General features: G+C 40.3%; 2 protein-coding genes across 9 annotated transcripts in view; both read right to left on the minus strand.

Annotated features, from left to right (window-relative positions):
- Window positions 1-4,774: 4,774 nt before the first annotated feature.
- Window positions 4,775-12,119, minus strand: MRPL38 (mitochondrial ribosomal protein L38). Its single transcript, XM_031965844.1, has 9 exons — window positions 11,970-12,119; window positions 11,673-11,852; window positions 6,879-7,010; window positions 6,576-6,784; window positions 6,257-6,329; window positions 6,036-6,081; window positions 5,573-5,731; window positions 5,220-5,356; window positions 4,775-4,947 (listed from the first exon to the last, which is right to left on the minus strand). The coding sequence occupies exons 1-9, from the start codon at window positions 12,034-12,036 to the stop codon at window positions 4,811-4,813; spliced, it is 1,140 nt and encodes a 379-aa protein (XP_031821704.1). The 5' UTR covers window positions 12,037-12,119; the 3' UTR covers window positions 4,775-4,810.
- A 9,920-nt stretch (window positions 12,120-22,039) lies between these two features.
- Window positions 22,040-27,219, minus strand: part of FBF1 (Fas binding factor 1) — a 28,478-nt gene continuing 23,298 nt past the window's right edge. For 6 of the 8 annotated variants that reach the window (XM_031965839.1, XM_012548495.3, XM_023502524.2 and 3 more), the window contains 7 exons: window positions 26,188-26,310; window positions 25,906-26,091; window positions 25,375-25,551; window positions 25,124-25,261; window positions 24,666-24,783; window positions 24,313-24,443; window positions 22,040-23,953 (listed from right to left, as the gene is read on the minus strand). In XM_031965839.1, the coding sequence (XP_031821699.1) occupies window positions 23,870-23,953; window positions 24,313-24,443; window positions 24,666-24,783; window positions 25,124-25,261; window positions 25,375-25,551; window positions 25,906-26,091; window positions 26,188-26,310 (957 nt within the window). In that variant the 3' untranslated portion in view covers window positions 22,040-23,869. The remainder of the gene's footprint in view (window positions 23,954-24,312; window positions 24,444-24,665; window positions 24,784-25,123; window positions 25,262-25,374; window positions 25,552-25,905; window positions 26,092-26,187; window positions 26,311-27,219) is intronic. The other 2 variants (XM_003768515.4, XM_023502528.2) reach the window with 1 other exon arrangement.

Genomic DNA, 27,219 nt, shown 5'->3' on the forward strand with positions numbered 1-27,219 from the left:
ATGTGGCCCTCTTCAACAATGAAATGAACCAAATCAGTTTCATTTGTTCAATAATGAATAGAACCAGCTACACCCAGTGAAAGAACTCTGGGAAATGAGTGTGAACCACTACATAGCATTTCCAATTCCTCTGTTTTTGTCCGCTTGCATTTTTGATTTCTTTCTCAGGTTAATTCTACATTATTTCAAAGTCCGATTCTTATGTGCAGCAAAATAACTGTATGGATATGTATACATATATTGTATTTAACAGATACCTTAACATATTTAGCATGTATTGGTCTACCTGCCATCTGGGGGAGAGGGTGGAGGGGAAGGAGGGGGAAAGTTGGAACAGAAGGTTTTGCAAGGGTCAATGCTAAAGAATTACCCATGCATATATCTTGTAAATAAAAAGCTATAACAAACAAACAAAAAAAATGTCCTTTACAAATATCAGAAATCCTTAAAAAAAAAAAAAAAAGAACCCATTGCATTTTGTCAAAAAGCTTTTCCTGTATTTATTGAAATAATCATGTTCCTTATTGGTTTCAGTATTACTCATCTTGAACCCATTATTCCTGGAATAAGTCCACTCTGGCAATATATGATCTTTTTAATATTGTTAGGATTGCCTTATTAAGTGGTTTACGTTGGAAGCTATGGTTTCATTAATGGAAGTTAACATTTAAGATAATTATCTGCTTTGACAACTGAACCTTTCCAACTGTCTCAAAACTGAAGTATCCTATATGTATATATAAACTTCTTGATAGTGGGGCCTGCCTTATTTCTTGTTTCCCTTGCACTTAATAGCATTTAGTTAATAATTCTAATTAATTAGTTAAGTGTCCAATTATCAGTAAGTGGTGCATAGTATTTTTCACCTTTTTTGTTTTGTTTTTTCTTTTTTCATGTTTTTTTTTCCCTCTTTTAGTTGGATTTTTCATATACAACATGACAAATATGGAAACATGGTTAAAAGGATTGCACATGTTTAACCTTTGTTAGATTGCTTGTTGTCTTGGGGAGGGTGGAGATAAAGGAGAGAGGGAGAAAAATTTGGAACACAATGTCTTTTTACAAAAATGAATATTGAAAACTATCTTTACATGGATTTGGAAAAATAAAATACTATCAATAAAAAAAAAATGGCCCTTTTATTCCTGTACTTTGTAGTTTTAGTACCACATTTGTGTTCTACTTTGAAAAGGCAGTGAACTATTTATTAATTCATGATTGAGTATTGTTTTTTTTAATTTTCCTCATTACCATCTTTGTATTCCTAATGTAAACCCACTTTGGTGATAGCAATTTTGTGTGTCTGTTATATGTATAATGGTATTCTTTTTGTAAAGATTTAAATATTTTTGTAGATATTCATCAACCTAAAATTCTTTTTGCTTTATTCTTTACTAATTTAAGTATTAGAATTATATTTGTTTCATAAGATGGGTCTAGTAAAGTGGTTTTTTCTTCAGTATTTTTGAGAATAAACTATGTTGTATAAGAATTAATTGTTCTTTAAATGTTGATAAAATTTACTTTTAAGACAAAAGTTTCTTTCTTCCCTTCCCCCACTTTTGGTAGTTTCTTTAAAGCTTTTTCAAATTAACTTCTCGAAATTGGGTTAAAATCTATACTGCATATTCTGTTCATTTGCATATTTTATATTTTATGGGCAAAATTTAATGTCTTAAATTTTTAATTCAGCTAAGATATTTATAATAATTATAACTGAAAATTCTTATTTCTTTTCTCTTGTATTTTCACTTTTTTCCTTTTGTAATTTCAATTTTAACTTTCTTTTTCATTATGCTAGTTTCTTAGATTTAATAATAATAATGTTTATGTATGGCTACTAGGTTCTAGGCACTGTGCTAAGCATTTTATGATTATTATCTCATTTGAACTTTACAACAATCCTGGGAGATACTTATTTTTAATATCCTCACTTTATAGTTGAGGAAGCTGAGGTAGATGGAGGCTAAGTGACTTCCCTAGCATCATAGAACTAGATAGTATCTGTGGTTGGATTTGAACTTAACTTCAAATAACTGCCTCTAGGACCAATACTTTATCCACTGCACCATCAAGAAGCAACTTTTAGGGGCAGCAAGAATAGTGCATAACCCCGTATAGAGCATCTGCCCTAGAATCAGGAGGATCTAAATTCAAATCTTACTTACTAGGCTGTGTGACCCTGGGCAAATCATTTAACTTCAATTGCCTCCTTTAAAAAAAAAAAAAGGCAGCAGCTTTTGGTTTATTGATTATATTTAGTTTTCTAGTTCTTAAAAATCATACTTGGTTAATCTTTTTTTCTATTTTGTTTTACGGATGCTTTCAAAGATAACATTTTTTTCTTGAGGTCTGCTTTAGCTGTATCCCAGAAATTTTAATAATTCTTTCTTTATAATTATTCTTTTCCCTTTTTAAAAAAATCACTATTCTTTTCCATAGTTTCTGATTTATTTTTTGACTTGTTAACTATTTGGAATGTCACTAATTTTTATTCAAATCAGTATATTTTGCTTGTGTTCTTTGTATTAGTTACAATTTTATAGCATTATGGTCTGTTAAGAATGTTTATTATTTCTGCTTTTTATTTATTTAAAATTTCTCTGTACCTTAGGATATGGTCTATTTTTATAAAGATATTATGTGGTTGTTGCAAGTGAACTCATCAAATATGGCTGATTTGAACAAATATGTAATAAGTACTTCCATACAAAGTGTTATGCTTTAAGTATCAAGAAGACAATTTTTGTAATGGCATATTAATTGGCTAAGGACTCTGTGGCCAAGTAGATGGTACATATAGTAGATACAGTGCTGGGGAGGAAGATTCCCCTTCACAAATTCAAATCTCATTTCAGACTACATATAGTAGTAAGCATTCATCATAAAATAGCGTGTGATAAATCTAAAGATCTAAGCTTTTGGAATAACTCATTTTCTGACAAAAATTGCTGAGAAAACTGGAAAGAAGTTTGGCAGAAATTATGTATAGACCAAAATTTCACACTGTATACCAAGATAAGGTCAAAATGGGTACATGTTTTAGATAAAAATGAGAAAGGATATCATTAGCAAATCAGAGGAGCATGGAAAATTTTACCTGTCAGATTTATGGATAAAGAAAGAATTTATGACCAAACAAGAGAAAGAGAGCCCAACAGACAATAAAATGGATAATTCTGATTGCATTAGATTAAAAAGTTTCAATACAGACAAAACTAATATAGCCAAGATTAGACAGAAAGCAGGAAAATGGAAAAACATTTTTATAGCAAGTTTCTCTGATAAAGGACTTATTTTTCAAATATGCAGAAAAATGAATCATATTTATAAGTATAAAAGTAATTTCCCAAATGATAAGTCAAAGACTATGAATAGTCAATTTTCAGATAAAGAAATCTAAGCTATCTATGAAAAAATGCTCTGTCATTATTCACTGGAGAAATGCACATTAAAACAACTCTGAGTTATCACCTCATACTTATTAATTTAGCTAATAAAAAAGGAAAATGACAACTGTTGGAGGATGTGGAAAAATTGGGACATTAATGCACCATTGGTAGAGTTGTGAACTGATTCAACCATTCTGGAAAGCAATTTGGAACTATGGACTAAACTTATGGACCCAGCAATTTCACTACTAGATCTGTATCCCAAAGAGATCAAACAAAAAGAAAGGTCTTATATGTACAAAAATATTTATAGAAGCTCTTTTTGTTGTGACAAAAAACTGGAAGTTGAGGGGATGCTTATCAATTGAGCAAAGACTGAACAAACTGTGGAATATGTTTGTGATTGAATACCATTGTGCTGTAACAAATGAAAAGTTGGATGGTTTTAGAAAAATCTGGGAAGACTTATGTGAACTGATGCAAAATGAAGTAAGTAAAACCAGAAGAACACGGTACACAGTAACAGTAAGATTGTATGATTATCAACTATGAATGCCTTAGCTATTCTGATCAATACACTGATTAAGATGATTCCAAAGGACTTATGATGAAAAATGTTATCCATCTCTAAAGGAAAAACTGATAAAAGAGTCTGAATACAGATCAAAGTACACATTTTTTGCTTTATTATTCTTGGGGTTTGGTTCTGTGGCTTCTTTAGCAACATGGCTAACATAGAAATATGTTTTGCATGGCCTCACATGTATAATCTATGTCAAATTGCTTGCCTTCTCAAGCCAGGGAGGAGGAGTATTTGGAATTCAAAATTTAAAAAAAAAGTTATTTTTTTTTCCTTTTTTGTGAGACAATGGAATTAAATGACTTGCTCAGGGTCATACAACTAGTAAGTGTCAAGTATCTGAGACTATAGTTGAACTCAGTCCTCTTGACTCCAAGGACAATGCTCTATCCACTGTGTCAACTAACAAATTGAAATTTTGTTTACATGTAATAGAGATATTTAATGCAATAAATAATAGTACACTGGGTGAGGCAGGCGAGACAAGAGTATTCCCTGGAATACTGAGAGGCGAGTATCACACATCTAGTACTGGAATTGATTCAGGCTGTCCCGACTTTAGGATCAGCTATCTACTGTATCATGTTGCATATCCAAAATGATCTGATCTTCATTCACATTCTTTGACTTTAACACCTCACATTTCCTTTTCACTCCCAAACCACTGCACATACAAGGAAAGCACAGACAGAATCACAGCCTCATGGAAGAGATCCCCAGGAGCCAATGGCCTCTAACCTAGTACATATTTTCCTTGAAAACTTTAGAGGGCTAAGGTGGCTCTAAGGGGTAATCTCGTCCCTTTCAAGTACCCTGTACACCACAGTGCCTCAGTCCTTCAGTAGATGCCATAGGTGGGTTCACTCTCATCTTGGTATCGATCCAAATATCGAAGTGGTTGCAGATGAGGGAACTTCTTCTGTGGGGGATGGTACGGGGGTGGGCGCACAAATTCGAACACTGGCTCCCGCATGTCTGCAGAATGGATGAATGAGCTCAGGAGGAAGCTCCCCAAACTGCACTAGTCCCTCCCAAGCTTCCCTAGAGAAGGCATCCTACCACACCCCCAGATTTCCTCCTCTTTCCTACTATGCTGTGACAGGGCTCAGGCCAGGAGTTACAGGCCAGCTCGCGTAGGCTAGCTGTCAGTGTGGTCCTCTGTACCCTTTCCCTATGGGATCTCGCTCTCTTGCAGTGGCCAGAGAGTGCACTGACTCCCTCCCCCGAGTCCACCCTATCCCACTTACTGAGCAGGTGGTGATAGACGTGGGTGACAGAGTCATCCCAGCGGCACTGGAAGAAGGCCAGACCAGTTGGGGTCATGAAATCCTGGTGCTTCTTATAGAAATCAAATGTGCGGAAGGTTCTCATAGCAAGGCGGTAACTTCAAAGGGAAGAGGAAAGAATCTGAATGGGGTGAGCACCCACACAGATGCCTCAAGCTTTCCCAGAATGTGTCCCAGAAAAACATCCTGCAATTCTGCCCAGCATATTCCCCATCCTACAATCACAAGTCAAATTTCAGAAAGCTCAGAGTTCTCTGAGAACAAGGGCCGGCCCTTCTGGAAGGACCCAAGGTGAGGATCTAAGGAGAAGTTACCAGGGTGAGGGACGGGCATCTTCAGAAAAGTCAATGGCCTCATGCTGCTTGAAAAGGAGGAATGCGAGACGGTGAAAACCAGTTCCTGTTGAGGGGAAGGGTGGGAGGTAATGGCACATCTCTTGCCCTGCAGACACGTCATTGCCTGGGATGTTCGTCCTAGTCAGGAAGGAAATTACGTTTCTTATTCTTGGGTAACCCTTTCCAATGCTGAGACTCTGGGAGGTGGCACATCATCCCATCTGAGGGCCAGCTCCCTCCAGAATACATGCAAAGGCAGAGGTGTCAGGCAGTGGTCCAGGTCCTGCTTCCCCCAAAGTGACGTGTTCATGGCCTGGCCACTGAAGAACATTATTCACAGAGTTGGATTTGAATCAGAACCCAGCAGAAGTCTCCTCCCTCCATGGCGCCCTCTTCCTTTCCCCAGATCTCACTTCAATCTTCTTCCTCCCATTACACTTACACCAGCCAGTGGACGTATTCAGCATCCTGCTCCTGCAAGTGCCCATCTGCACACAAAAAGAAGCTGCTTACCGTGGAGCCCGGGGGGGATGTGGGGCCTGCTGCTCTCTGAGGGTGACCTTCCACCCTCCTCCTCACTTTCCCTCCACTTCTTCAGTCTAATGACACCAGAGGCCCAGGAAAGAAAGGAAGGAGAGCACCTGTCCAGTCAGAGGTACATACCCAGGTTGGTGAGCAACAAGGTCCACAATGAACCCTTTTCTGCCTCATACGTCACCGTTGGGGGGTTAGTGGCCTGACAAAGAAAAAAAAGGATAAAGAGGCGACAGTTGAGCATGGGCATAAAGCCAGGGCCTGGCCCAGACCACAGCTCAGTAGGTGCCCTGTGGTACAGCTTCTAAGAGGGCAGAATGCTTCCCTAACCTGCTCTGACCCAACCTCCCGCTGGGTAAGAAGCATCACTGCGGCTCGGTAATCATGACACCCAGGCACTGAAGTCCAAGTGGGAAAGGCGCCCTGTACATGGGATGGGGACAATTACCTCAGTTGGAGTAACCTCATTCCCGTGGAACACCGGCATCATCAGCTCTTCTCCCAGATTGTAAGCCACATGCAGAGGGACCCAGGGCACAAATGTGGCACCAAGGAACAGGTCTTGGTAGAGGCCATAGTACTCAGCCAGGCGCTGCTTATGGTAAGGGCCCACGGTGTTTTCCCAATCAACCTTCACCTCCTCCAGTGGGACCAGGACTATGAAGGGAAGAAAGAAGCTCGTGAAGAGGCGATCCTAGAGAAATGGGTTTATCTGCCTCAGCCCCTCCCTGACCCCTACAATGGCACTCACCATTGCGGAGGTGGGAAGCCTTCTCCATCTTAGCCCGGCTCTCCCGGAGGATCTTCTTCCTTTCAAGAACCTGTTGTTGCCTATTCCCCATCTTGTTGGGTGGAAATCCAATGTCTATTTTGTATGTGGGATCTGGATGAAAGATAGATCCATAAGGATATAGATTTATATTAAGCCTGGCACATTTTCCCAACTCTTTTTGGATTAAAATAGTTAAACAACTAAAACTGAAGCAATCTTAGAACTATTCTGATAGTTTCGGAAAATCTGAGAAGACATGTCTTAGAAATGCACAAAACCAGGATAATTTTGTACACAATAAGTATATTGTAAGGATAATTGGCTATTTTGATTGAGACAATGATCTAAGACAATTCCAAAGGAGACCTAATGAAAAATGCTATACGCTCCAGGGAGAAAACGGATAAATTCTGAGAGCAAAAACTTTATATTTTACTTTATTTTTCTTTTGCAACATGTCTAATATGAAAATGTTTTGCCATGACTTCTCATGTCTAATCAACATATTGCTTTGCCATAGCAAGAGGCAAGGGAGAGATGGGAGAACAAGAATTTGGAACTCAAATTTAAAAAAAAGTTAAAAAAAATTTACACACAATTGGGAAATATTTAAGGAAATAAAAATATGTTTTTAAAAAAAATTATCTTGATACGTCTAAATGGGAGTAATCTTTAAGATCATCTAGTATATGAAACAGCAGAAAATTCCAAGCTCTACCGATTTCCCCACAAGACAAAATTGCACCTCAGGGCAATGTAAAGTGAGTTAAAAACAAAAGTTGGGGAAAAACAATGGTCCTCTGAGAACAACTGTAGAAGATCTAAAGAAATATATCAGTATAGAGATTAATGTGTAAACATTTCCAGGCTAGCTCCTCTGAAACAACTGGGAAGCCCCAGACTTAGCTGGATTGGGATGTAATCTTGACTCCAGGAATTTCCCCAGAACAGTGGGGAACAGAGTTCAGAAAGCCTGAGGGAACCTCTGCTGATAAGGAAAGTCAAAGCACAGTCCTAGATGAAAGCAGTGGGGCAAACTGCTGACTGGGCACTCACAGGAGGGTGGAGTTCCTGCTTCTGGGTTCTAGGCCAGAGGCCAGAAACATCATTCCCTACACTGTGGGGCTAGAGGTGATTACACCAACAATCTGCTATAAAATGAGCATGCATATAAAAAATTACTCAACTATAGAAAGTTACTATGAGAACAGGAAAGACCATGGTTCATCCTTAGAAGAACTCAAAAAAGATTTTAAGAGTCAAATGAGAGATTGAGGAAAAATTAAACAAACAAAAAAACAATTCAAGAAAAATAATATTAAGAAAAAAAAATCAACTACAAAAGGAGATCTAGAGTTTTAAGAAAATGACTCTTTGAAAACTAGAATTAGGAAGGCAGTGAAGTTGTAAGAGACCATGAAATAACAAAACAAAATATAAAGAATGAAAAAACTGAGAATGTGAGACAATTCATAAGAAAAATAACAGATCTGGAGGGCATATCAAAAAGATGAAACTATAACAATTGGACCACTTGAAAGCTACATTCAAAAAAAATAATCTTGAAACAATAATACAAGAAATAACTAAATAAAGTTGTTCTGAAGAGTTAGAATAAGAGGGGAAAGCAGAAACAGGAAAAAATTCACTAATCATCATCTAAAAAAGATCCTATGAGGAAAACCTACATAAACATCATCACCAATTCATAAACTCCCAGATCAAGGAGAAAGTTTTACAAGCAACAGGCTTATGTTTTATACATGGAAATGTAAACCATATGTCTAAGACTGTCATTAGTAATTGGGCAGTTTGAAAGAATGGCATAGAGCTAATACAAAAACTATACAGGAAAAGGTAAAAAAGAGCAATTATATATTGAGGTACAAGAATAAGAACTGACACAGAGGCATTAAATGGAGGAGGAGGGCTGGTAGTTCTGGAATTCTCATGGAGAATGGATTAAAGAGAGGGAACAATACATATATATCTAGAAAGATATAAAAGTATTTTAAATGTATAAAAAATAAGAGAGGCTCGGATAAGGGTGGCATAAAGGAGGATGTATATATAGATTTAAGGAGAATGGGATAAAAAAGGGGGGGAAAGAGGATAAGGGAGGGAATAAGAGAAGGATCTTTGGGGCAGGGGGAGGCGGAGGCTAAGTAATAGCAAGTCAAGGGAGCCAGAAGTAAAACAGAGGAGTCAAAAATAAGAATAAGAAATGAGAGATACAAACATAATGACTATGATAAGGAGTAGAATTTATTAGAAAAAAAGCAGGGCGACTAAAATCATTGATCTCAGACAAAGTTAAAGTTAAAACAGATTTAATCAAAAAAGAAAAATAGGGAAACCACTCTGTCAGCCATATTTATCAAGATTGTTTTAGAATATTTAAAATAACTAGATGGTATAAGGTTGCAATCTTGCTGTAATGTAAGAAATGAAGAGTTGGTGGATTTAGAAAAATATAGAAAGACTAGGACTTACAAAGAATGATGTTATCCACCTTCAGAGAAACAAGGACAAATAAGTATAGTACGACTTTACATAGAAGTATATGAATGTACATTTATAAATGTCTATGATTATAGCTATCTATATATGTGTGTATGTGTATGTAATATAAATATATGTGCATTGAATTGTAGCTTTCATGAGGGAGGTAGAGAGGAGGAAAGGGAAAAAATAAAAAACAAAATAAAGTACACAGCAGAGAACCAAAAAAAACCTTACAAGGAAGTAAAAGATGGACAGCTCTGAACATGTGTAGCCCTTATTATATATGTTTTCTTGAAATGGAAATTTATCCTCATATTTTGAATCCTTATGTTCTGCTGTACACATGGCAATGTCTCTCCCCCCCCCCTTTTTTTCCTTTTTCTATTTTGAAGCAAAAAACATCTCCAGCAAGCTCTTTTCTTTACTCACATATTTCACCCTATTTCAAACTCCTACTATTCCTCCCTTAGATCACTGCCTCCTATCTGATCTCCTGGCCTCACTTCTCCCCAATTCAATCTTTCATGTTGTTCTGTCATGTCTGATTCTTCATGGGGGTTTTCTTCACAGAGATCTGAAAAGTTTTGCTATTTCCTTCTCCAGCTCATTTTACAGATGAGGAAACTGAGGCAAACAGGGGTAAGTGACTTCAGGGAGAAGGGTCTTCCTCACTCCAGCTTGGCAAATATTACCTTATTTGATCCTCACAAAATTCCATTTAGGTAGATATAATTATATGGGAAAGGAACTGAGGCTCATGGAGATGAAGTAACATAAATGTCTAAGGCAGGATTTGAACTCAGGACTATAATTCCAAATCCATTTATTCTATTTTAACCCCTCACTGCCCATATAAATTACGGTAATAGATTATTTCTGAACCATAATAATGAACACAAATTTTGAGACATTATGGAAGACCTGTATGAAATGATGGCTCACAGTCAAGCACATCTTCACTTCTCAGTAGAAAGGTGGTAAACTATGGGTGCCATATTAGGTGGACTTATTTAGGCACCAGGTATTGATTTGTTTTGGTTAATTGCATGTTACAAGGGAGTATCCTACGGAAAAGGGAAATTCTGGGAAGCGGTGGGAATGTTTGGGGAAAAAAAATCAGTAAAATATCTTAATCAACGAATCTGAAGCCAAGTTTTAACCTGCATTCCACTGCTTTCAAAACTTGTCTATCTCCTTTGGTTCCTACATGCATCCTTACACCAATATTAGTCAGCTGTATACATGACATCATTATCTATAAATATATTAGTTTAATTATAGCAATTAATTATAATAGCTCTAAGAGCAGAAACTGAAATCGGCCGTGTTTTTGAGTCTTGTAATAGGCTTTACACATTCATCTGATTCTCCCTTTGGATGCTCCCGCTAACACCGCGGGTTACCCTTTGCCTCCGTTTCCCCCTCGGTAAAACGGAGCTCAGAACGGAACCCAGGTGCCCGGAGTGGTGTAAGAATCACAGGAGCGCGGCATCGTAAAAGACTTAGCACGGTCCCGGCACGTAGCTAGAAAGTGCCACGTGCGACATTCATTGTCAGCATCACCCTCATTCTGACATTGTCAGCATCACCCTCATTCTGACATTGTCAGCATCACCCTCATTCTGACATTGTCAGCATCACCCTCATTCTGACATTGTCAGCATCACCCTCATTCTGACATTGTCAGCATCACCCTCATTCTGACATTGTCAGCATCACCCTCATGGCGACATTGTCAGCATCACCCTCATGGCGACATTGTCAGCATCACCCTCATTCTGACATTGTCAGCATCACCCTCATTCTGACATTGTCAGCATCACCCTCATGGCGACATTGTCAGCATCACCCTCATTCTGACATTGTCAGCATCACCCTCATTCTGACATTGTCAGCATCACCCTCATTCTGACATTGTCAGCATCACCCTCATGGCGACATTGTCAGCATCACCCTCATTCTGACATTGTCAGCATCACCCTCATGGCGACATTATCAGTGGAGAGGAACCAGTTTGCCTAGGGCTAAGTAAGATACCGTTATCGCCTCCAATTTTTTTTCTTTTTTCAGGAAAAGTAACTATTAGCTTGCCCTAGGGAGAAACCATTGGCCCAAATGTCCTTATCTGCAAAATAGGGAAAGGTTGGACCTCAAGACGTGCAAGTGTCCCTCATGTAGGATGGCATGACTAGAGGAGGAGCAAAGGGCGGGGCGGGGCCTGGGCGGGTCTCGCGATGATACGGAGATGCCCGAGGCGTCCTCGCGCACCTGAAGGTGGCCGGAAGTAGTCGCGGTAGCTCTTCCACCAGTGCGGGGCGTTCGCCTCGCGTTCGGCGCAGCGCTGATAGCGGTCAAAACTGCCATACTTCTTCAGCTTCTCCGGCGCGCTCATGTCGATGTCCTCATTGGGCATGGGTCCCAACGGGGCGGACCGGCGACTCAGAGCGGCTGCGGGGCGGAGAGAAGCAGGGAGTGACCGGTAGAAAGGCTAGGTCCAGCCCGGAGAACGTGACGCCCACCCCAGCCCCGACCCCGTTTCCTCCCCTTCCCGTCCCCGCTGCTCACCCGAGGTGCCGAAGCTACGGGCGTTGCGCACTCCGCACAGGGCAAGTCTCCACGAGGGCGCCGCCATTTTGTTCGGAGTAGTAACTAGCGTTGCCGCCAGGACCCCGAAGGGGCGGCCCTTGGCGCTGCCTGAGCGCAGAGGCCCGCGCCTGCCTGGCCCCGCCCCCGCCTGGCCCCGCCCCCGCCTGGCCCCGCCCCCGCCTCCGCCTGGCCCCGCCCCCGCACCGGTAGATGAAGCGGGGCGGGCCTCAGGCGTCGCGAACTAAAGGGGAAGGGGCGGGTCTTTGACACGCATGTCAAGGGCCGGCCCAGCCTCGAGCTTTGGTTGCTTTTGCCCTACGCTCCTCATCCCGTGATGGTCTTATACGCAGCCCAATTCTTTCTCAGTGTCCGTAGTTTCCTTAGTAGCCTACCCTTCCTCAATGTTAAGTGGCTTAGTACCCTCCCCTCCCTCCAATAACCAAGTCCAGTGCAGCTAAATCAACAAGCCTTGATTAAAGCATTTTCTGTGCGCCAGGCAAGGTCCTAACTGATTATCTAGCATTTATTAAGTGCTAGGCTCTATGCCAAGCAGCGGTGATGCAGAGAAAGCCGCACCCCCCCCCCCCAAAAAAAAAAATTAAAAAAATAATCCCTTCTCTCAGGATGCTCATGGTCTAGTTATGAAGGCAATGCAAACAACTATGTACAAGATGGTTTGGGGATGAATAGAAAGAAAGAAAGACTTCTTTTCTTGTAGGGGGTCTTGCCGGAAGCCAGGAGGTAGAGACAAAGTGATAGAAAAGGATACTGTATATGGGGGACGCCATAAAATTGATTAGGCGGGAGAGTTGTCCCCAGGAAGGCGATGGGAAGAGCAACAAAATATCTACATGAAGTAAGTATGTGGAAGAAAATTGGGTGTAAGAAAACTGCAAAGGTAGGAAAGGGTCAAGTTATGAAGAGCTTTAAAATCCAAACAAGATTTTAGTTTTGATCGTGGAGTAACGGAGTTGCTTACATGGAGGGTGGGAGAGGAATTGGTGATACTGTCATACCTGCTGCCTCTGAGCTCATTTTGACTTCTGAGTGGAGGATGGACTGGAGTGGCAGAATAATTACAAGGAAGAACAAGAAGAACGCACTTTCAATGGTCCAGTGTGTTGGCAGTGGCAGAAAAGAATCGAGGTGAGATGAGTGAGATATGTTATGAATTGTTAGGACAGGACTACATTGGTGTGTTAATTACTTGCAGGAAAGGTAAACTTTGAATAATAAAATAAACCTTGATAATTTATTTAAAACTTTAAAAATCCCTTTAATATATAAAGACTTTTGCTGTAATTATTTTTTTTTGTGTGTGATTTGGCACTGAATTTACAAGATTTTGACATTTTAAAAATTCACTTGTTTCATTAATTTTAATTAACCACTTTTATTGTATTGGATATTAAGTGTATCTTTCACAAACAGTTCATTTTTCCAAGTCAAATCTTTATTATAGCCTATAGGTTTTCAGGGTGCTATTGAAACATTTATTTCCATCTCTTGGACAAATTAATATTTTTTTTTGGAGGCATGGCACAAGATTGTGTTGTATTACATCTCCATTTGGAAATTTCTGTCATTCCAGAATATTCTGCTTCTAAATGTAAGGCTAAAGGATTGGGAGCTAGAAAATGGGTCTTGAGTGAATTAAAAAAAAAAAAATCACCTTTTCCCATTAATGTAAGTGTGAAGATGTTAAGTCCAGATTAGTCCTTAACTATAGTACATAGTACATAAAAAGTGTTCAGATTGATTACATTTGGCCATGCCTTGGGGGGTTTAAATAGTCAGGAGATAGTTCAGAACTCAGAAAATTCAAATATCTCAGCAGAGGAGATATTTGAGCCAAGAAGGAATTGCTTTGGGGGGAAGAAGAATATATTTGTATCAGCCTCATGCTTTGCTTCATTTCTTCAATGGCTGGAACAATACCTTGTGAAGTTTGGAAGATCAGAAGATTTGGATTTTGAAAAAAAAATTTTTTAAAGCATCTCAACCAGGCTCAGCAGTGACTCTGTTGTACCCCATAGTATCTGCATTGGGACTCTTAAGACAGACTAGACACAGTTTCATATGTCAGCCAAAAACAAAAACAAAAACAAAAACAAAACACTAGATTAAAAAACAAACAAAACACTAATTATTAAGGGGAATATCTTAAGGATTCCAACAAAAAGATTGCCAGGAATCAAGAATTACCCTTTTGCTACATTTCCCCTAGACTTTTATGTACTGAATAGAAATGTGTCACAAACTCTTGAAGGGATATTTTGTATAAATTATTTCTACTATACTATTTTAATAAAGTTTGCCCCTTTTTAAAAGCTAATTAAGTCTGAGTGACTTAATATTGACTGGTAATCAGTGAAGGAAACACATTAATGGAACCTTTAAGAGTTTTGCATTAGAAAAATAACTTCTTGGAACCCCGATTTATCAGTGAAAATGTAAGTTGAGATAACTCCAGAATAGAAGTTCTTAACCTGGGGGTCTGTGAACTTGTTTTTAAAAATATTTTTACAACTATTTCAGTATAATTGGTTTCCTTTGTATTCCCATGTATTTGATTCTATGCATTTTGAGGAATTCATAGGCTTCATCTGACTGCCCAAGGAGTGTATGACATATTAAGAGCCCTGCTTTAGAGAATTCATGCACTACATCAGTAAATCAGTATATAAATTATTCCCTTAAGACCAGCTCACTGAAAGAGGAAAAAAAAACCCATCTCTTCACCCCCTCCTCAAGTCACTTTGGTGGTGGTTCTGTGAATATTTTAGTCTTAATAAAAATGCTCACATCTAACAGTTTCACCTGAAATTCTAACAATGGCTTTTGAATGAGTCAATTGATTTCATCAGTAAAATCTTTTTCAGTTTTCAGTACTCTAGTTTTTGTATTGTCTTGCCCATGACAAACATTTTCTTCCCAGGAATGATTAGCTTTTTTTTTATTTTTTTTATTTTTTTTTATCTGATTTCAAGAAACTTATGCTGCATTATATAGAGAGAAGGGTAACAGTCCCTTCTTTTGCTGGTCACTTGGGAAATCTTTGCTTGTTTTCTGAGAATTAGAGTATTAGCAATAGTTTTCAACAGCACTTTCTTTTGTATATCAATGCAACTAATTATATTTCATCGTGTGCTCAAATGATCCAAATGTATATAACTTCCCACAAACAGCCATTGCAATATCTCCCAACAATCATTAAAACTTTTTTCTAGTTAATTATCTCTAACAATAATTGAATTCAAGTGAATAATTGCACTCTCAAAGAGCTATAACTTTTGCACACTTTCTTGGAATAATATCCATTCTCAAAAACTACAGAATCAAAAAACAAATATGGAGTGAATCATATTTGGTATAAAATCTATCACGGTTTATGGAAAACTAAAATGGGAAAAACCTCAATCTGGTTTTATCTACTCAAGAACAGATGTTCGTCATCAAAACATGTGTTAGTAGAAGCATATACTAATCATTGCTGTCATCAAATGAAACCATATATAAAAATTATGTAATCCAGGCATGGTGTGGCCCTCAATTCTTGGTTTTTAGACTAGGCTATTCAGTCTGTACTGTACTTCCCAGAAAAAGATTCACCTTCCTGTTGAACTTTGGTGTATGAGGATGTGCCCCAGAATTAGTCTATTCTGCTCCCCCAGGTTGGGAGAGATGTCAGAGAGCACAGCCCACAGCATCCCTAAAAGCTGAAGTAGACAGTCAGGAGCAGCAAGCTCAGCCCCATTTCTGGAGTTCCTGTCAATTTCCCTTAATTTATAAACTTGCCAGTTTTCTTTTGTGAGCTAGGTTATCAGTCCTGGGAAATATGATAGTTTAGGTTATGGGAGTTTCTAAATGATGAACTTGGTTTTCTGAGGATGTTTGCAAATCTGTTTATTATATAGAAGTGATTTCCAATGATTGATGTTTACATCAGGATGAATTTAAATGGCTAACTCAGTTGGTTGTAATTTTTTCTTTTTTGGCTTAAGCTTTTACTGTTATAGTCTGTGATGATTGCGTATTTAAAAATCAGTGGGAGTCAGGAATTCAGGTTAAGGGAAAATTTTCAATCTTTATTCTCAGTAGAGGTAAAGGGGGATTGGAAGTGAAAGGGGGATCAGATAGCAATGTGTGTAGCTGTATCAGGAAGCCAGTCAGCCTTCCCTTTCTGCTCCTCTTTCTGCCCCTCTACCTCCACCCACCAAAATCATCATTTCCTATACAACACATCAGGACTTGCACAAAAAGTGGGCAGGGGCCATTCTTTCTCCAAGCATATATATCAATAAGAGTATGGCCCAATTACTATTTAGCCTCCTGTGCTTGGGACCTCAGTGCATCACCTCGAGCTTCAGCCCATTACAATAGTCAATACTTATTTAGGGTATGTGATCCTTGAGAGTTGAATCTATGTGAAATTTGATTAGTGGGTCTTGCTATTTGAGATAAAATCTCTTGGAACTATAATATTGTTTTTAGTTTTGAATTCAGGTATGATTTTTTGGTGGATCATTAAGTCAGTAACCCACCATCGTAGAGAAATGTCACAAACTACTCCGAGGGAAGGGATCTTGAACTTTATACTTGTAGGTCTGTATCTATGCAAAAGCTTGAACAACCTTTCCTTAAGGTGGGAATCCTTCTGGCTCAGTTTTCTAGGTTTCCCTCCTAATTATTCCTGAATTTGACTATGAAGTAGAATTGTTACTACTGCATGATTGGTTGTCAACTGTCTGTCTTACCTGAAGTCAGTTAGAGTTAGAGCTGAAGATGCTTTATGCTCCATAATCATGTCCCGGTTTTTTCTTTTATGGCAAATTTGTATAATCAGAAGAAATGGTCAGTAGAAAAGATAAGCACAACATAAGTTTGTAAGATCTTGCTGTTTTCAGTCTGAAAATGTATAGTCATTACATCTTTAACAATAAGGTAAATTAATATTTGACCTTGTTATCTGCCTGTTACTAGATACATTAATGTATTTTAGAGATATTTTAACTACTTAAGTATGATTGAACCTAGGAGTGGAAAGCATCCTCTCCACCCAACTGTATAAACACTTTGGCACATATACCCTTGGCTACCTGAATACTCCTTTACTGTTTATAATATTACTCTCCTTCCCTGCCCCCTTCTTATTAGATATATTTTCTCCTCTAGCTGATTCACTTCCAAATGATGATTAACATTGGATACCATCCTATTTCTGATCCTGAGACTCAGCCACCCATTGAATGCTACATCAATCAGCTTGAGGGCCCTTAAGCTCATCACTCTTTTGAACAGGACCCCTAAAACAGGGATGACTCTATGCCCAATTTCAGCAGGAAGAGTTTCGTAAGATGAGATCTCCATTCCACACCCCAAAAGATTTTGAGTCACATTTTTTAAGGGGGATGATGGGAATGAATAAAGACTGTAAGTCCTAGGAAGCTGGGTGGGGCATAGGGAATAGCTTAACAGAAGAGGGCCTGAATCACTGTCAAAGGTACTCCCTGAAGCAAGCAGGAAGGATACTCTCAAGATTCTGTAAGTGGGCTGTATATTTTTACCTTTTTTGCAATGGGACCTTGTTTAATTCCTTGAATTGACAAAATTATTACTGTATCCAGTTAGGCAGCCAAGTTATGATGTCAACCCCTATTTTTTTTCTATAAAAACTTAGTGGTACCCCACTCTTTGCTAACTCTTTTAGGAACTTAGCCCTGCCTTGTGTCATCTTCCCCCTTTGCTAATGAAGAGTTCTGCTAGGGTACCTACCTCTTATTTTTTGACTTGTTAATAACTAAAACTCCCATTTGTGTAGTAAAATTTTTGCCTCTTGATTTGGAGATTATCTAAACCTACAAACTCTTTTGAGGTAACTTGTGACACTGGCTCCAAACTCCAGTATATTTGGGGTGTTCATCCCTGTGCCCCAATACTTCATCTTTCCCTTTTTTCTCTTCCTCCCTTTGTACTTTCTTTCCTCCTTCTCTCTTTCCCTATCTCACTTTTCCTTTCCTCCCTCCATCACTCTTTTCTTCCCTTACTTCATTCACTGCACCACCCAGCTGTCCCAAAACAGATTGTCTGACACTTCATGACCCCCATAGACCAAAGCAGGATGATGCTGTCCATGGGCTTTTTGGGGGTAAAGATACTAGAGTGCTTTGTCATTTCCTCCTTCAGTGGATTAAGGCAAAGAAAGGTTAAGGTTACTCAGAATCATATAGCTTGTGTCTTATTTTAGACTTGAACTTGATTCTTCCTGATTCCAGGCCAAATGAGGGAGTTTTCAGGAACTCTTTGGGCTATACCACCTTAGCTGCCTCCCTTCTCAGCCTTAGAACAAAAGAAGAGGAAGCTCTTTTTTTACTGTAGTTTCTTCTCTGTCTCCTAGTGTCTCCTATCCATGATGTCTCATAAGCAATGATTCCAGGAATCCTTATATAATCCTTCTGCAGTCTCCAGTTATTTGATTTTATAATTTCTCATTTGTAACCTTCAAAATTCAAAAGCCACATGTGAACAAATAGGCTGATGGACCACAATATGCAGCAACTATCATTACTTTACCATCATTCTCTCTTCAAACAAATCCTCTCATAACAGACTTCTGAGAGACTTTTATTTCTTTCTGATCTCAGGACAACTTGTCCTCAAAATTTTATGAGATCTCTTTTCTCAAATAGATTTTAAAAATCAGTTTTCCTTTTAGAAATGTATATATTTTTTCTGCTTAGCAACCAAAATGGCCGCAAAGGAAAAGAGCAATAATTTATATTCATCCCAAATAATTCACAAAGCACTTTACCTCCATAATTACTACTTAAAAAACACTATTCTTTTCTAACATCTGTCAGTGATTGCTGTAGTTTGGCATTGCAGAGGGAATGGGAGATCATTTGGGAGTGTAGGGAATATGAGGACCATCCCCCCTTCACTTGGTGGTCCTATTTATGTTTTCAGAAGAGCTGTGTGCTTATTCTCAGAGCCAGGCTTGGGCAGTGGGGAGTTACTGGGAGAATGGGGTGATGGAATATATTCCTTTCCATACAATCACTACTTTCTGGTTTAAGAGCATCCTTAAGCTATCCCAGTAGCTGAATGCCAATTCACCACTAGGGAGCAGTAGCATTACAGAAAAGTCTTCAGAGGCCCTGTGATTCACATAACCAAATGTCTAATCTTGGGAGGCAGGATTCCTATGGTATACTGAGTACTTTTTCTAATACTCATTTTAAGGAAACTCTTGCTAAACCTGGCTTTAAGTAAGTCTCCCTAGGGGTCCGGGGTAGAAGTGATCTTTACAGATGCAGAAAATCTGAGAAAGAAAAACTATCCCCCTTTCTTATGTGGACAGTCTTCCCCAGGCTAAACCCAGGCCATGTGTATGGGGTTCAGAGCTGAGGGAACTCTTCCTTGTGAAGAAAGAAGAGGAGAAGGAGGTAGAGGAAATTTAAAAAAATTATCCTGTAAATACTCCTGAGACTAACATGTTTGTTTTCTATGAGTTATCTTACCAACAGGTGCACAGGACACAGAGTAAGCCTGTTTACCAAAAGGAGCCAATAAGAACCTATGATGAGCCAAAGTCTTGTTCACTCCCAGATGCCTTTGCTCGTGTTTTCTGGCTGATCTAACTGGCCTAAACCAGCCTTGAAGTCAACTATTCCTACAAAACATCCATTTTCTCTGTATCACCTGTTCCCCAATTCTCTCCATTGTGATTTTCAAGCATAAATTGTCCCTGTTTCTTCTAGGTTGTGTGGGCTTCTTTGTATTTTGAACTGGGTTATGTTTGCACCACTGTCTGATTTTCCTACTAAAAAACCTTTCAACTCAGCTTGGACAACTCTGCATTTTGAGGGGTGGACTTCACCTAGCTGACAATCCACATCAACATGAATGACAATTTATGCAATGAATGAGGATTTTTTAGAGAACAGGTTGTTTCTTCTCCAGGGGGGCTTATCAGATTATCCTTTTCAATTCTATTACCTTCTCATACAAATTGAACTCTCTCCCTCCTAATACTGCATCCTCCCTCAAATAAAATAAAATAGTTTTTGCTTATATAAAACAATTAGTTGTCAGTTCTGAGCTAGAAAGACTAGAGGAAGATAATCAGATGCAAAGGCATCTGGGAGTGAAAAGCCTCAAAGTTCTGCTTTATGAGGAGTGATTGAAAGGACTGGATATATTTAAAAGACAGGAGGGAAATATGAATCAGTATTTGAACCAAGGGATTTGATTCTAGAGTTTGTGACTACCTCAAATTAATACTGTGCTTCAGTTGCCTCATCAGTAAAATGGTATTACAGAATATCCCAAATGTTTTGGTGCAGTTACCCTATGCTTATTACATCAACCTCATAGAATTGTTGCAAAGATCAAATGAAATTAAGTCTATGTAACACTTCCACTCACCCATTGGGTGGAGTGATTAAAGAGGATAGCCCAGTAACACTTGAGTGCTGTGCTGTTTCCTCTATGTAAAGGAATGGGATTCCTACTTGTCAGTGATACTGCATGCCTATCAGAGTGTAGACAGGGCATCAGAGAAGAGTTTGAGAGGTAATTGAAATAAGAACTTTTGAAGGATGGACTGGACATCTCAGAGCCTCACTACTAAACCATGTCCCTTGATTCATAAAACCTTTAACCTTAGAGACTACTCAGAGCAGACTCTTCTCAGTGAGACCATTCTATTTGTCCTTGGCTGATCTGAGATCATGACCTTACTCCTAGTCAGACAGTTCATTGATTCTTGAATATTTTATCTTCTGCTCTTATCAACATCTTCAATTTCTTTTTGCTGATTACTTTGATGAAGAGGCTTACTAATTATTCATGATAATCTTCTATGCAACCAGAATTTGATGGGAGAGAGCCATTTGCATTCCTTTTTAAATGATAAAGTGTCTCTTATTCTGATTCCCTTATGGAATCCTAGGCCATGAATGGGCAGTTAAGTAAGGTGGCCAGGTGGATATAGTGCCCAGTTAGGAGTTAGGGAGACTCATCTTCCTGAATTCAAATCTGGCCTTAAATGCTAGCTGTGTGACCTGGACAAGTCACTCTCTGACAATTTCATAGGTAAAATAACCTGGAGAAGGAAATGGCAAAGCACTCCATTATCTTTGTCAAGAGAACCCCAAATGGGGTCACAGAGTTGGATACAATTGAAATGACTATCAGGGGTTCAGATACTTGATGTGTGATAGAAATAATGCTAGCTCCACACTCCCATTGGAGGCCTAAAACCAGCAGCCATACCCTTGTAGCCGGAAGCAGAGACTGTTTCCGAGTTTAGCTCCAAACCATACCTAGTTCCGCCACAGCACTTAGTGTAACAGCAGCCTCAGAGATTTCATTATCCTAAACTTGTAACAGCAGCCTCAGAGATTTCATTATCCTAAACTGTTTCTTTGTGAAGAAACTCTAGTCCAGATAGAGATGAAATGCCTTGCCTAAAGCCACAGCTAATGGATTAACAGCCAAGATAAGATCTACCTCCAGGATTCAGTAATTTTCCTGCTCCACCACACTATTATTCATGATAAAACATAAAGAATTTAGGTCTAGGAATTAGGTGGCTAGGGAATTAGCCTTCTCCCAAAATTGACACTATGCAGATCTTTAAAGTCTGCAAAGTGCTTTACATACACAGTATCATTTTTGTCTTACAACAACCCTATGAAGTAACTACTGAGGATATTACAGGATCCCATCTTATAAAAAAATGACCAGTCACCCCCACTAAAGAGTCAGAGGCAAGATTTGCACCCACAGTGCTCCTGATTTCAATATCAGGCTCTTATCTATGTCAGTGGTGTCAAATACATGACCACCAGCAAGACTGCTAAGTGCAGCTCAATCCAGATTTAAAATGGAATTGTGAAATAGTTGGCAAAATATACAATTTAACTGTTAAACAGGTGTTTTTTTAAGTTACTATGTGCTGTCTAGGGGAGGAGGTAAAGGGAGGGAAAAACAAATTTGGAACATAAGAATTTGCAAAGGAGTATGTTAAAAATTATCTGTGCAAATGTTTTGAAAATAGCTTTAATAAAAAAATTAAAAAGTTACATGGTCCCCGAGGGTGTTTATGTGGGGTTTAGTGGCCTCCATTTCTGTTTGCTGCCTCAAAGTGGTTACTGTGGATCTTCCTTATACCAGAAAACCAACAGAGCCTCTTCAATACGCAGGTTATTTGGTTACTTTCCTTGATGTTAGTTTGGGCAACGACTCAGAAGGCATTTTGAAAGGAACTGGACATTTAGAATTTTGTAGAGGGAATTAGTGGGATTTCTATAGAACAGAAGTCTCTGAAAAAGGTGCTTAACATTCAGAAAGTCTCAGACTCTCTCCTTGCTCTATAGAACTAATTTCAAAGCATGTAATTGATTAAAAATGTTTGAAAAATGAAGAGAAACTGGGTGAGATGCATTAAAAATTGCCTGAATTCAGGAATTAGTAACACTGAAAATTTAACTGACATATTAAACAAAAATGTGAATCATGGGAAAAGCTAAGTAGGAGGTATCTGAACAATGTTATGAAAGATGAGGTGGGCTACATTTGACCTCAGGGTAACTCATCTCTGCCTGTTCACTTTGCTGACGTTTTCTGATGGAAAGTGATAAACTGGTTACTAGTAGAAGCAGCTTTAAAACTGATTTTATTTGAAGAACTAAATTGACCTTGGTTCTACAAGGAACAATTACTAATCCCCCCATTCTCCTTCCCCCTTGCCATTTTCCTGGCCAGGCTTGGCATATTGCCCACATGCTAAAAAGTGGAAAAGGCAGAGGCCTGGACACAGTAGATTCCATTAGCTGCTCTCTGGAGCTGGAGCAGAATGGAGCTATGACATTTGGTGCTGTCTCTCTTCATTTTCTCCATAGCTTTGGCTCCATAGTAGGTGACACAAATGAAGAGCATTCTTTCCCTAGCTCCCTGGTCCCCCCAACACATATAGAAGAATCTAATGAAAAGCGGCAGGGCTGAGTGCTCCAGCTGAGTGAGCCAATTAACCTGCCAGACTTGGGGAAACAAAAGAGAACGAATGGATTTGTGTGCAAGAGTGGCTGGTGAAACCAGAAGTTTAAGTTCCAGTAGAAATCATTGTACTTGCTCCAATTTACCCCAATGCCAGATGTCTTAAAAAAATCTAAGGGAGGATCTTGTTTCTTATCAGGCAGAAGACCTTGTGTAAGATCTCTTGGCTGCTCCTCAGTTCTCTGAAGGCACAAGGTTCTGCTGCTATTTTCCTGGGAAAAATCAGCCCTGTCAGAAGACTGTCTAAAAAGCACAACCCAGATCATTTTGGGAGACTCCATCTACTGAGGGAGTATTAGGATTCAGAGCTATTGTGCTAGCCCTTCTTTCTGTGAGCTGGGTTAAGGGCTGTTACTGCTCACTGAGATGGCATCTGAAAGACCTTAAATGGAAATTTTCTGAGGGTTCTACTTCCTGAATCTTGCCTTATGTTATGTGATTAAGAAACGGCAGCCCTGTTCTAGCCCGGAGGTGATACATGGGTCGGTAGGCAGGGAGGATTTGGCCAGCAATGAGGAGCATCAGGTATTGACACAGAAGAGAGCAGCATGGTTACGTAGAAAAGCTGTCCCCTCTTTCCCACTTCCTGATGTGGATGCTATGCCTGGGTAGCGCTCACTGGATGGGGTGATCAGTAAGATGTGGGGGTGCTTAGGCAAATGGGTGTTTAGTAGTCCACTGGGTGTCTCAGAGATGCAGGGGAGGGGCCTGGTGTGGTCTGTGATGGCGCCATCTCCGCTGATGCCAGGAGATGAGAACTGGCAGTCATGTTGGTGTAGTGCATCCGATCCCTCCCTGCTAGAAGGCCAGAGTGGTACTCAGGCTGTATAGGGAGTCATGCTGTAGGTACTTTTCTTCAGTGTCTCCAAGAAGAATTGCTCATCCTCCAAAAAGTCCCGGTCCTGCAGGAATGTGCTAATGAAGTCAGGGCATAGGGAACAGCCATGATATTGCAAGCCCTCTTCCCTACTCCCCATTGTATGAACAAACGGACCCACAATGGACAGCTGGCCAGCTCCCATCTGAGACACTTCCCTTTTGGCTCTACCTCAGAGAGTAGGAAGATAGCATCATTCATTAATTCTTGGGCCAGAGCTTCCCATTCTTCCAGCCTCACCTCTGTAACTTTATCCTTTAGAAAATCACAGCAAATGAACCTCGCTGCCGCTTAATGGGAATGAAGCCACCACTAATTGCCCCAAAGCTTGCTTCCCAGAGAAATGAGAGAGCCATGAGGGTGCAGAACATCTTGTGCACTTACCTTGTTAGCCAAGTGTTTCAGTAGCACCAGTTTGGCATGCAAATGGGAAGAGCCCTGTCCCGCAGAAGGCTGACTGCCTCCAGAAATGGTCATGGCAGGAGGGGTGACAGCTGAAAGAGGTCCATGGGAAACTATTAGAGAGGACAAGATTTCTTTCAGGAAGAGCAAGAAGTGCTGTTGGGAAGGAACAGGACAATTCTATATGTTCCTGTCAGGAGTCAAGAAAACTAAATGGACCCAAGACTTCTTCCTTATTAAGCTAGCTGCAGATTGCCTAAATAGCTACTTCTCCTATGTTTACTCTCCTAGAAATCAGTTCAGCAAGATATCCCTCACTTCTAGGACCAACTCACCCTTCAGGTTGGAAGAATTTAAGACCTGGATTGCAGGGGTGAGCCCTATGATGGGAGAGGGAAGATCCAATCGAAGGTGATCCAGCTGCCTCCTCTGTTGAGCCAAATTCAAATTCTCCTGTTTCCATTCCCAGAAAGAAAAATGAGGGAGGTATGAGGTTGTAGAACAGCTTATACAATTAAGGCAGAATGAGGAGCCAAAGTGGGAGACAATTTTGGCTGGAAAAGTATGGTACTAATTCTAATAAGAAATGCTGCCCAGGCTGCCAGATGCCACTTTCATGTTAAGTTTTGGTTGGCTTTTTGTTTATAAGAGAAGGCTCAGATAGGTTTGGGGGAGCTTGGAAACGTTAGAGACATGGATGCATGTGAGGCACAAACAAAAGGCACCAATGAGATTTCCACAAAGAGAAGAGAGGAGAGCGTCTGCAGAGACAAGGGGAAGAGAGGGTGCCTGCCTGGTGCAGCTGCTGCTCTTGCTGCTGGAGTTGTTCCTGCTGCTGCTGTACAAGTTGGAGCCGGGCCTGTTGTTCTGATTGCAGCTTATGAGCCTCCAGAAGGGCCCGCTCTCCCTCCTCATACTTCTGAGAGGCCACCTGCACACAGGACCAATGGGTATGTCTCTCTCTAATGGTTCCCCTTGCCCTGGGGCAGACCCACCTTCCTAATGTCCCCTGGTGGCCCAGGTGGCATCTCTCTTGCTTCCCACCTTGTTCATGCTTTCAACTTCCTCTGCTCGGAGCTTGATGCGCAGGGCGGCTGCATTGACCTTCTCCTTCTCCAGCCTCAGTTCTTGCCGTTCCCGCTCCAGGATTTCCCACTCTCCAGCCAGCTGTTCCTCCCGAAGCCGCAGCTCACTTGCTCTGATCTTCAACTCTGCTTGTTCCTGCAAAGAGAACATTCTTTATTCTTTCCAATCAAAGCCTCAAGCCCCTTTTTCTATGGAGACAGGGGCACCCTAAGGGTCTGTCCTCCAGGTTCAGGACAACCTCTTATGTTCTTTTCCCAAGCTGGTCAAAGCTTGGAAAGCAATAATCTGTGCACCATCCATACTGATTATATTTAGCAAAGAGCCAAACTTTTCTGCTTATAGTTAGTGATGGGGCACAGAGTGCCAAAAAGAAGGGCTGTCAAGTCACGATTAAAGCTTGGGTTACACATTCATCAGCAGGGGTTAGTCTATCTCCTCTGAGACTCCAACAATTCTAGAAAACGACAGCACCAAGCCGAGGCTCCCTACCTTGGCCAGACTGACGATGGTACCCTCCCTCTGGGAGTCCACTTGCAGCACACGCTCCGCCTCACGCTCCGCCCGCTCTTTACTTAGCTTTTGCTGGGCATAGAAATCAGCCCACTCTGCGGCCAGCCGCCGTCCCTCCTCAGCACACTTGTGCATGACTGACTTCTGCTCCTCCAGCAAAGCATTCTGAACAACAAACAGGAGAAGTGGCGGAGGGGGAGGTGTCAGGGGCCTCTCCAGTCAGAAGGCCTTGGGTTACCACTGCTCCAGCCGCTCGCTCACCTTGGCCTTCTCCAGCTCTGCCCGCTCCATGCTGAGCTGCTGGTTCATAACCCTCCTCTGCTCCTCCAGGGAGCGCTGTGTGGACTCTGCCTTGGACTGCTCAGCACTCACCCGCCAGCGTTCCTATAGGAAACCCCCAAAGCTGAGTTTTTAAGGAGAGTGTGCCTTTCTCTGGCATACAAAATGATCTCTCCCCAGAAAAGAATGAGTCAGGCCACTGCCCAAGCACTTTCTCAGAAGGCCAGATTGGTGCATAGAATGATCACTGGAATCGGATTCCTTTGGACCAGTTTCCATGATGTTAGAGTAAGAAAGGAGAGTCTTGTATTTCTGGCCTACTGTCATGTTGCCAACTGCACTGAGACTAACTTCCATAAAAGTAGTGATATACGAATTCTTCTGGAAATGCAAGAGGCTAAGGATATCTAGAGAGCAATATTATCCCTCTAACTGTTCTTCCCCTCTTATCCCCATATTTTTTGTGACCCTCCATCAGTCAAGCAAAATTACTTTTGATTATTCAGTGCTTTTTGGCACACAGAGGACTAGGCATCATCTCTCTCTTACCAAGGAGCCTGAAATGAAGTCAAGGAAATAACACTAATAGATATAAGGCAAAGAATAAGGAAAGACTATGGAATTATATGATTAATTGTAAAATTTGTGGTGATAAATGTGAGTTTTAATCAGAGGACAGAAACATTGGAGTAATTGAGTAGACGAAGTCATTGAGAAGACTTGGAAAATGAGGCTTTAGGTGATGGACAGACTTTGGATAGAAGAGAAGAGGGAGGTCATTCTAGCTTCACAGAATGAAAAACAGAGGTAGGAACAAACATGGTATATTTGCAAGAGGAGCAGAACCTAGTTTGACTTGAATAGGGAGAGAATGTATTGGAGAAATAAATAGAAAATAAGTTTAAATATAAAAGGGAGTGACAGATTATGGACGGCATTGAAAACTAGGCAGAAAATTTAGATAAAAGTACTAGATTGTACTACCTGCCAGCTAGGGAAGGAGGTATAGGAGGA

The sequence above is a fragment of the Sarcophilus harrisii genome, chromosome 4 (assembly GCF_902635505.1).
Source record: "Sarcophilus harrisii chromosome 4, mSarHar1.11, whole genome shotgun sequence".
NCBI lineage: Eukaryota > Metazoa > Chordata > Mammalia > Dasyuromorphia > Dasyuridae > Sarcophilus > Sarcophilus harrisii.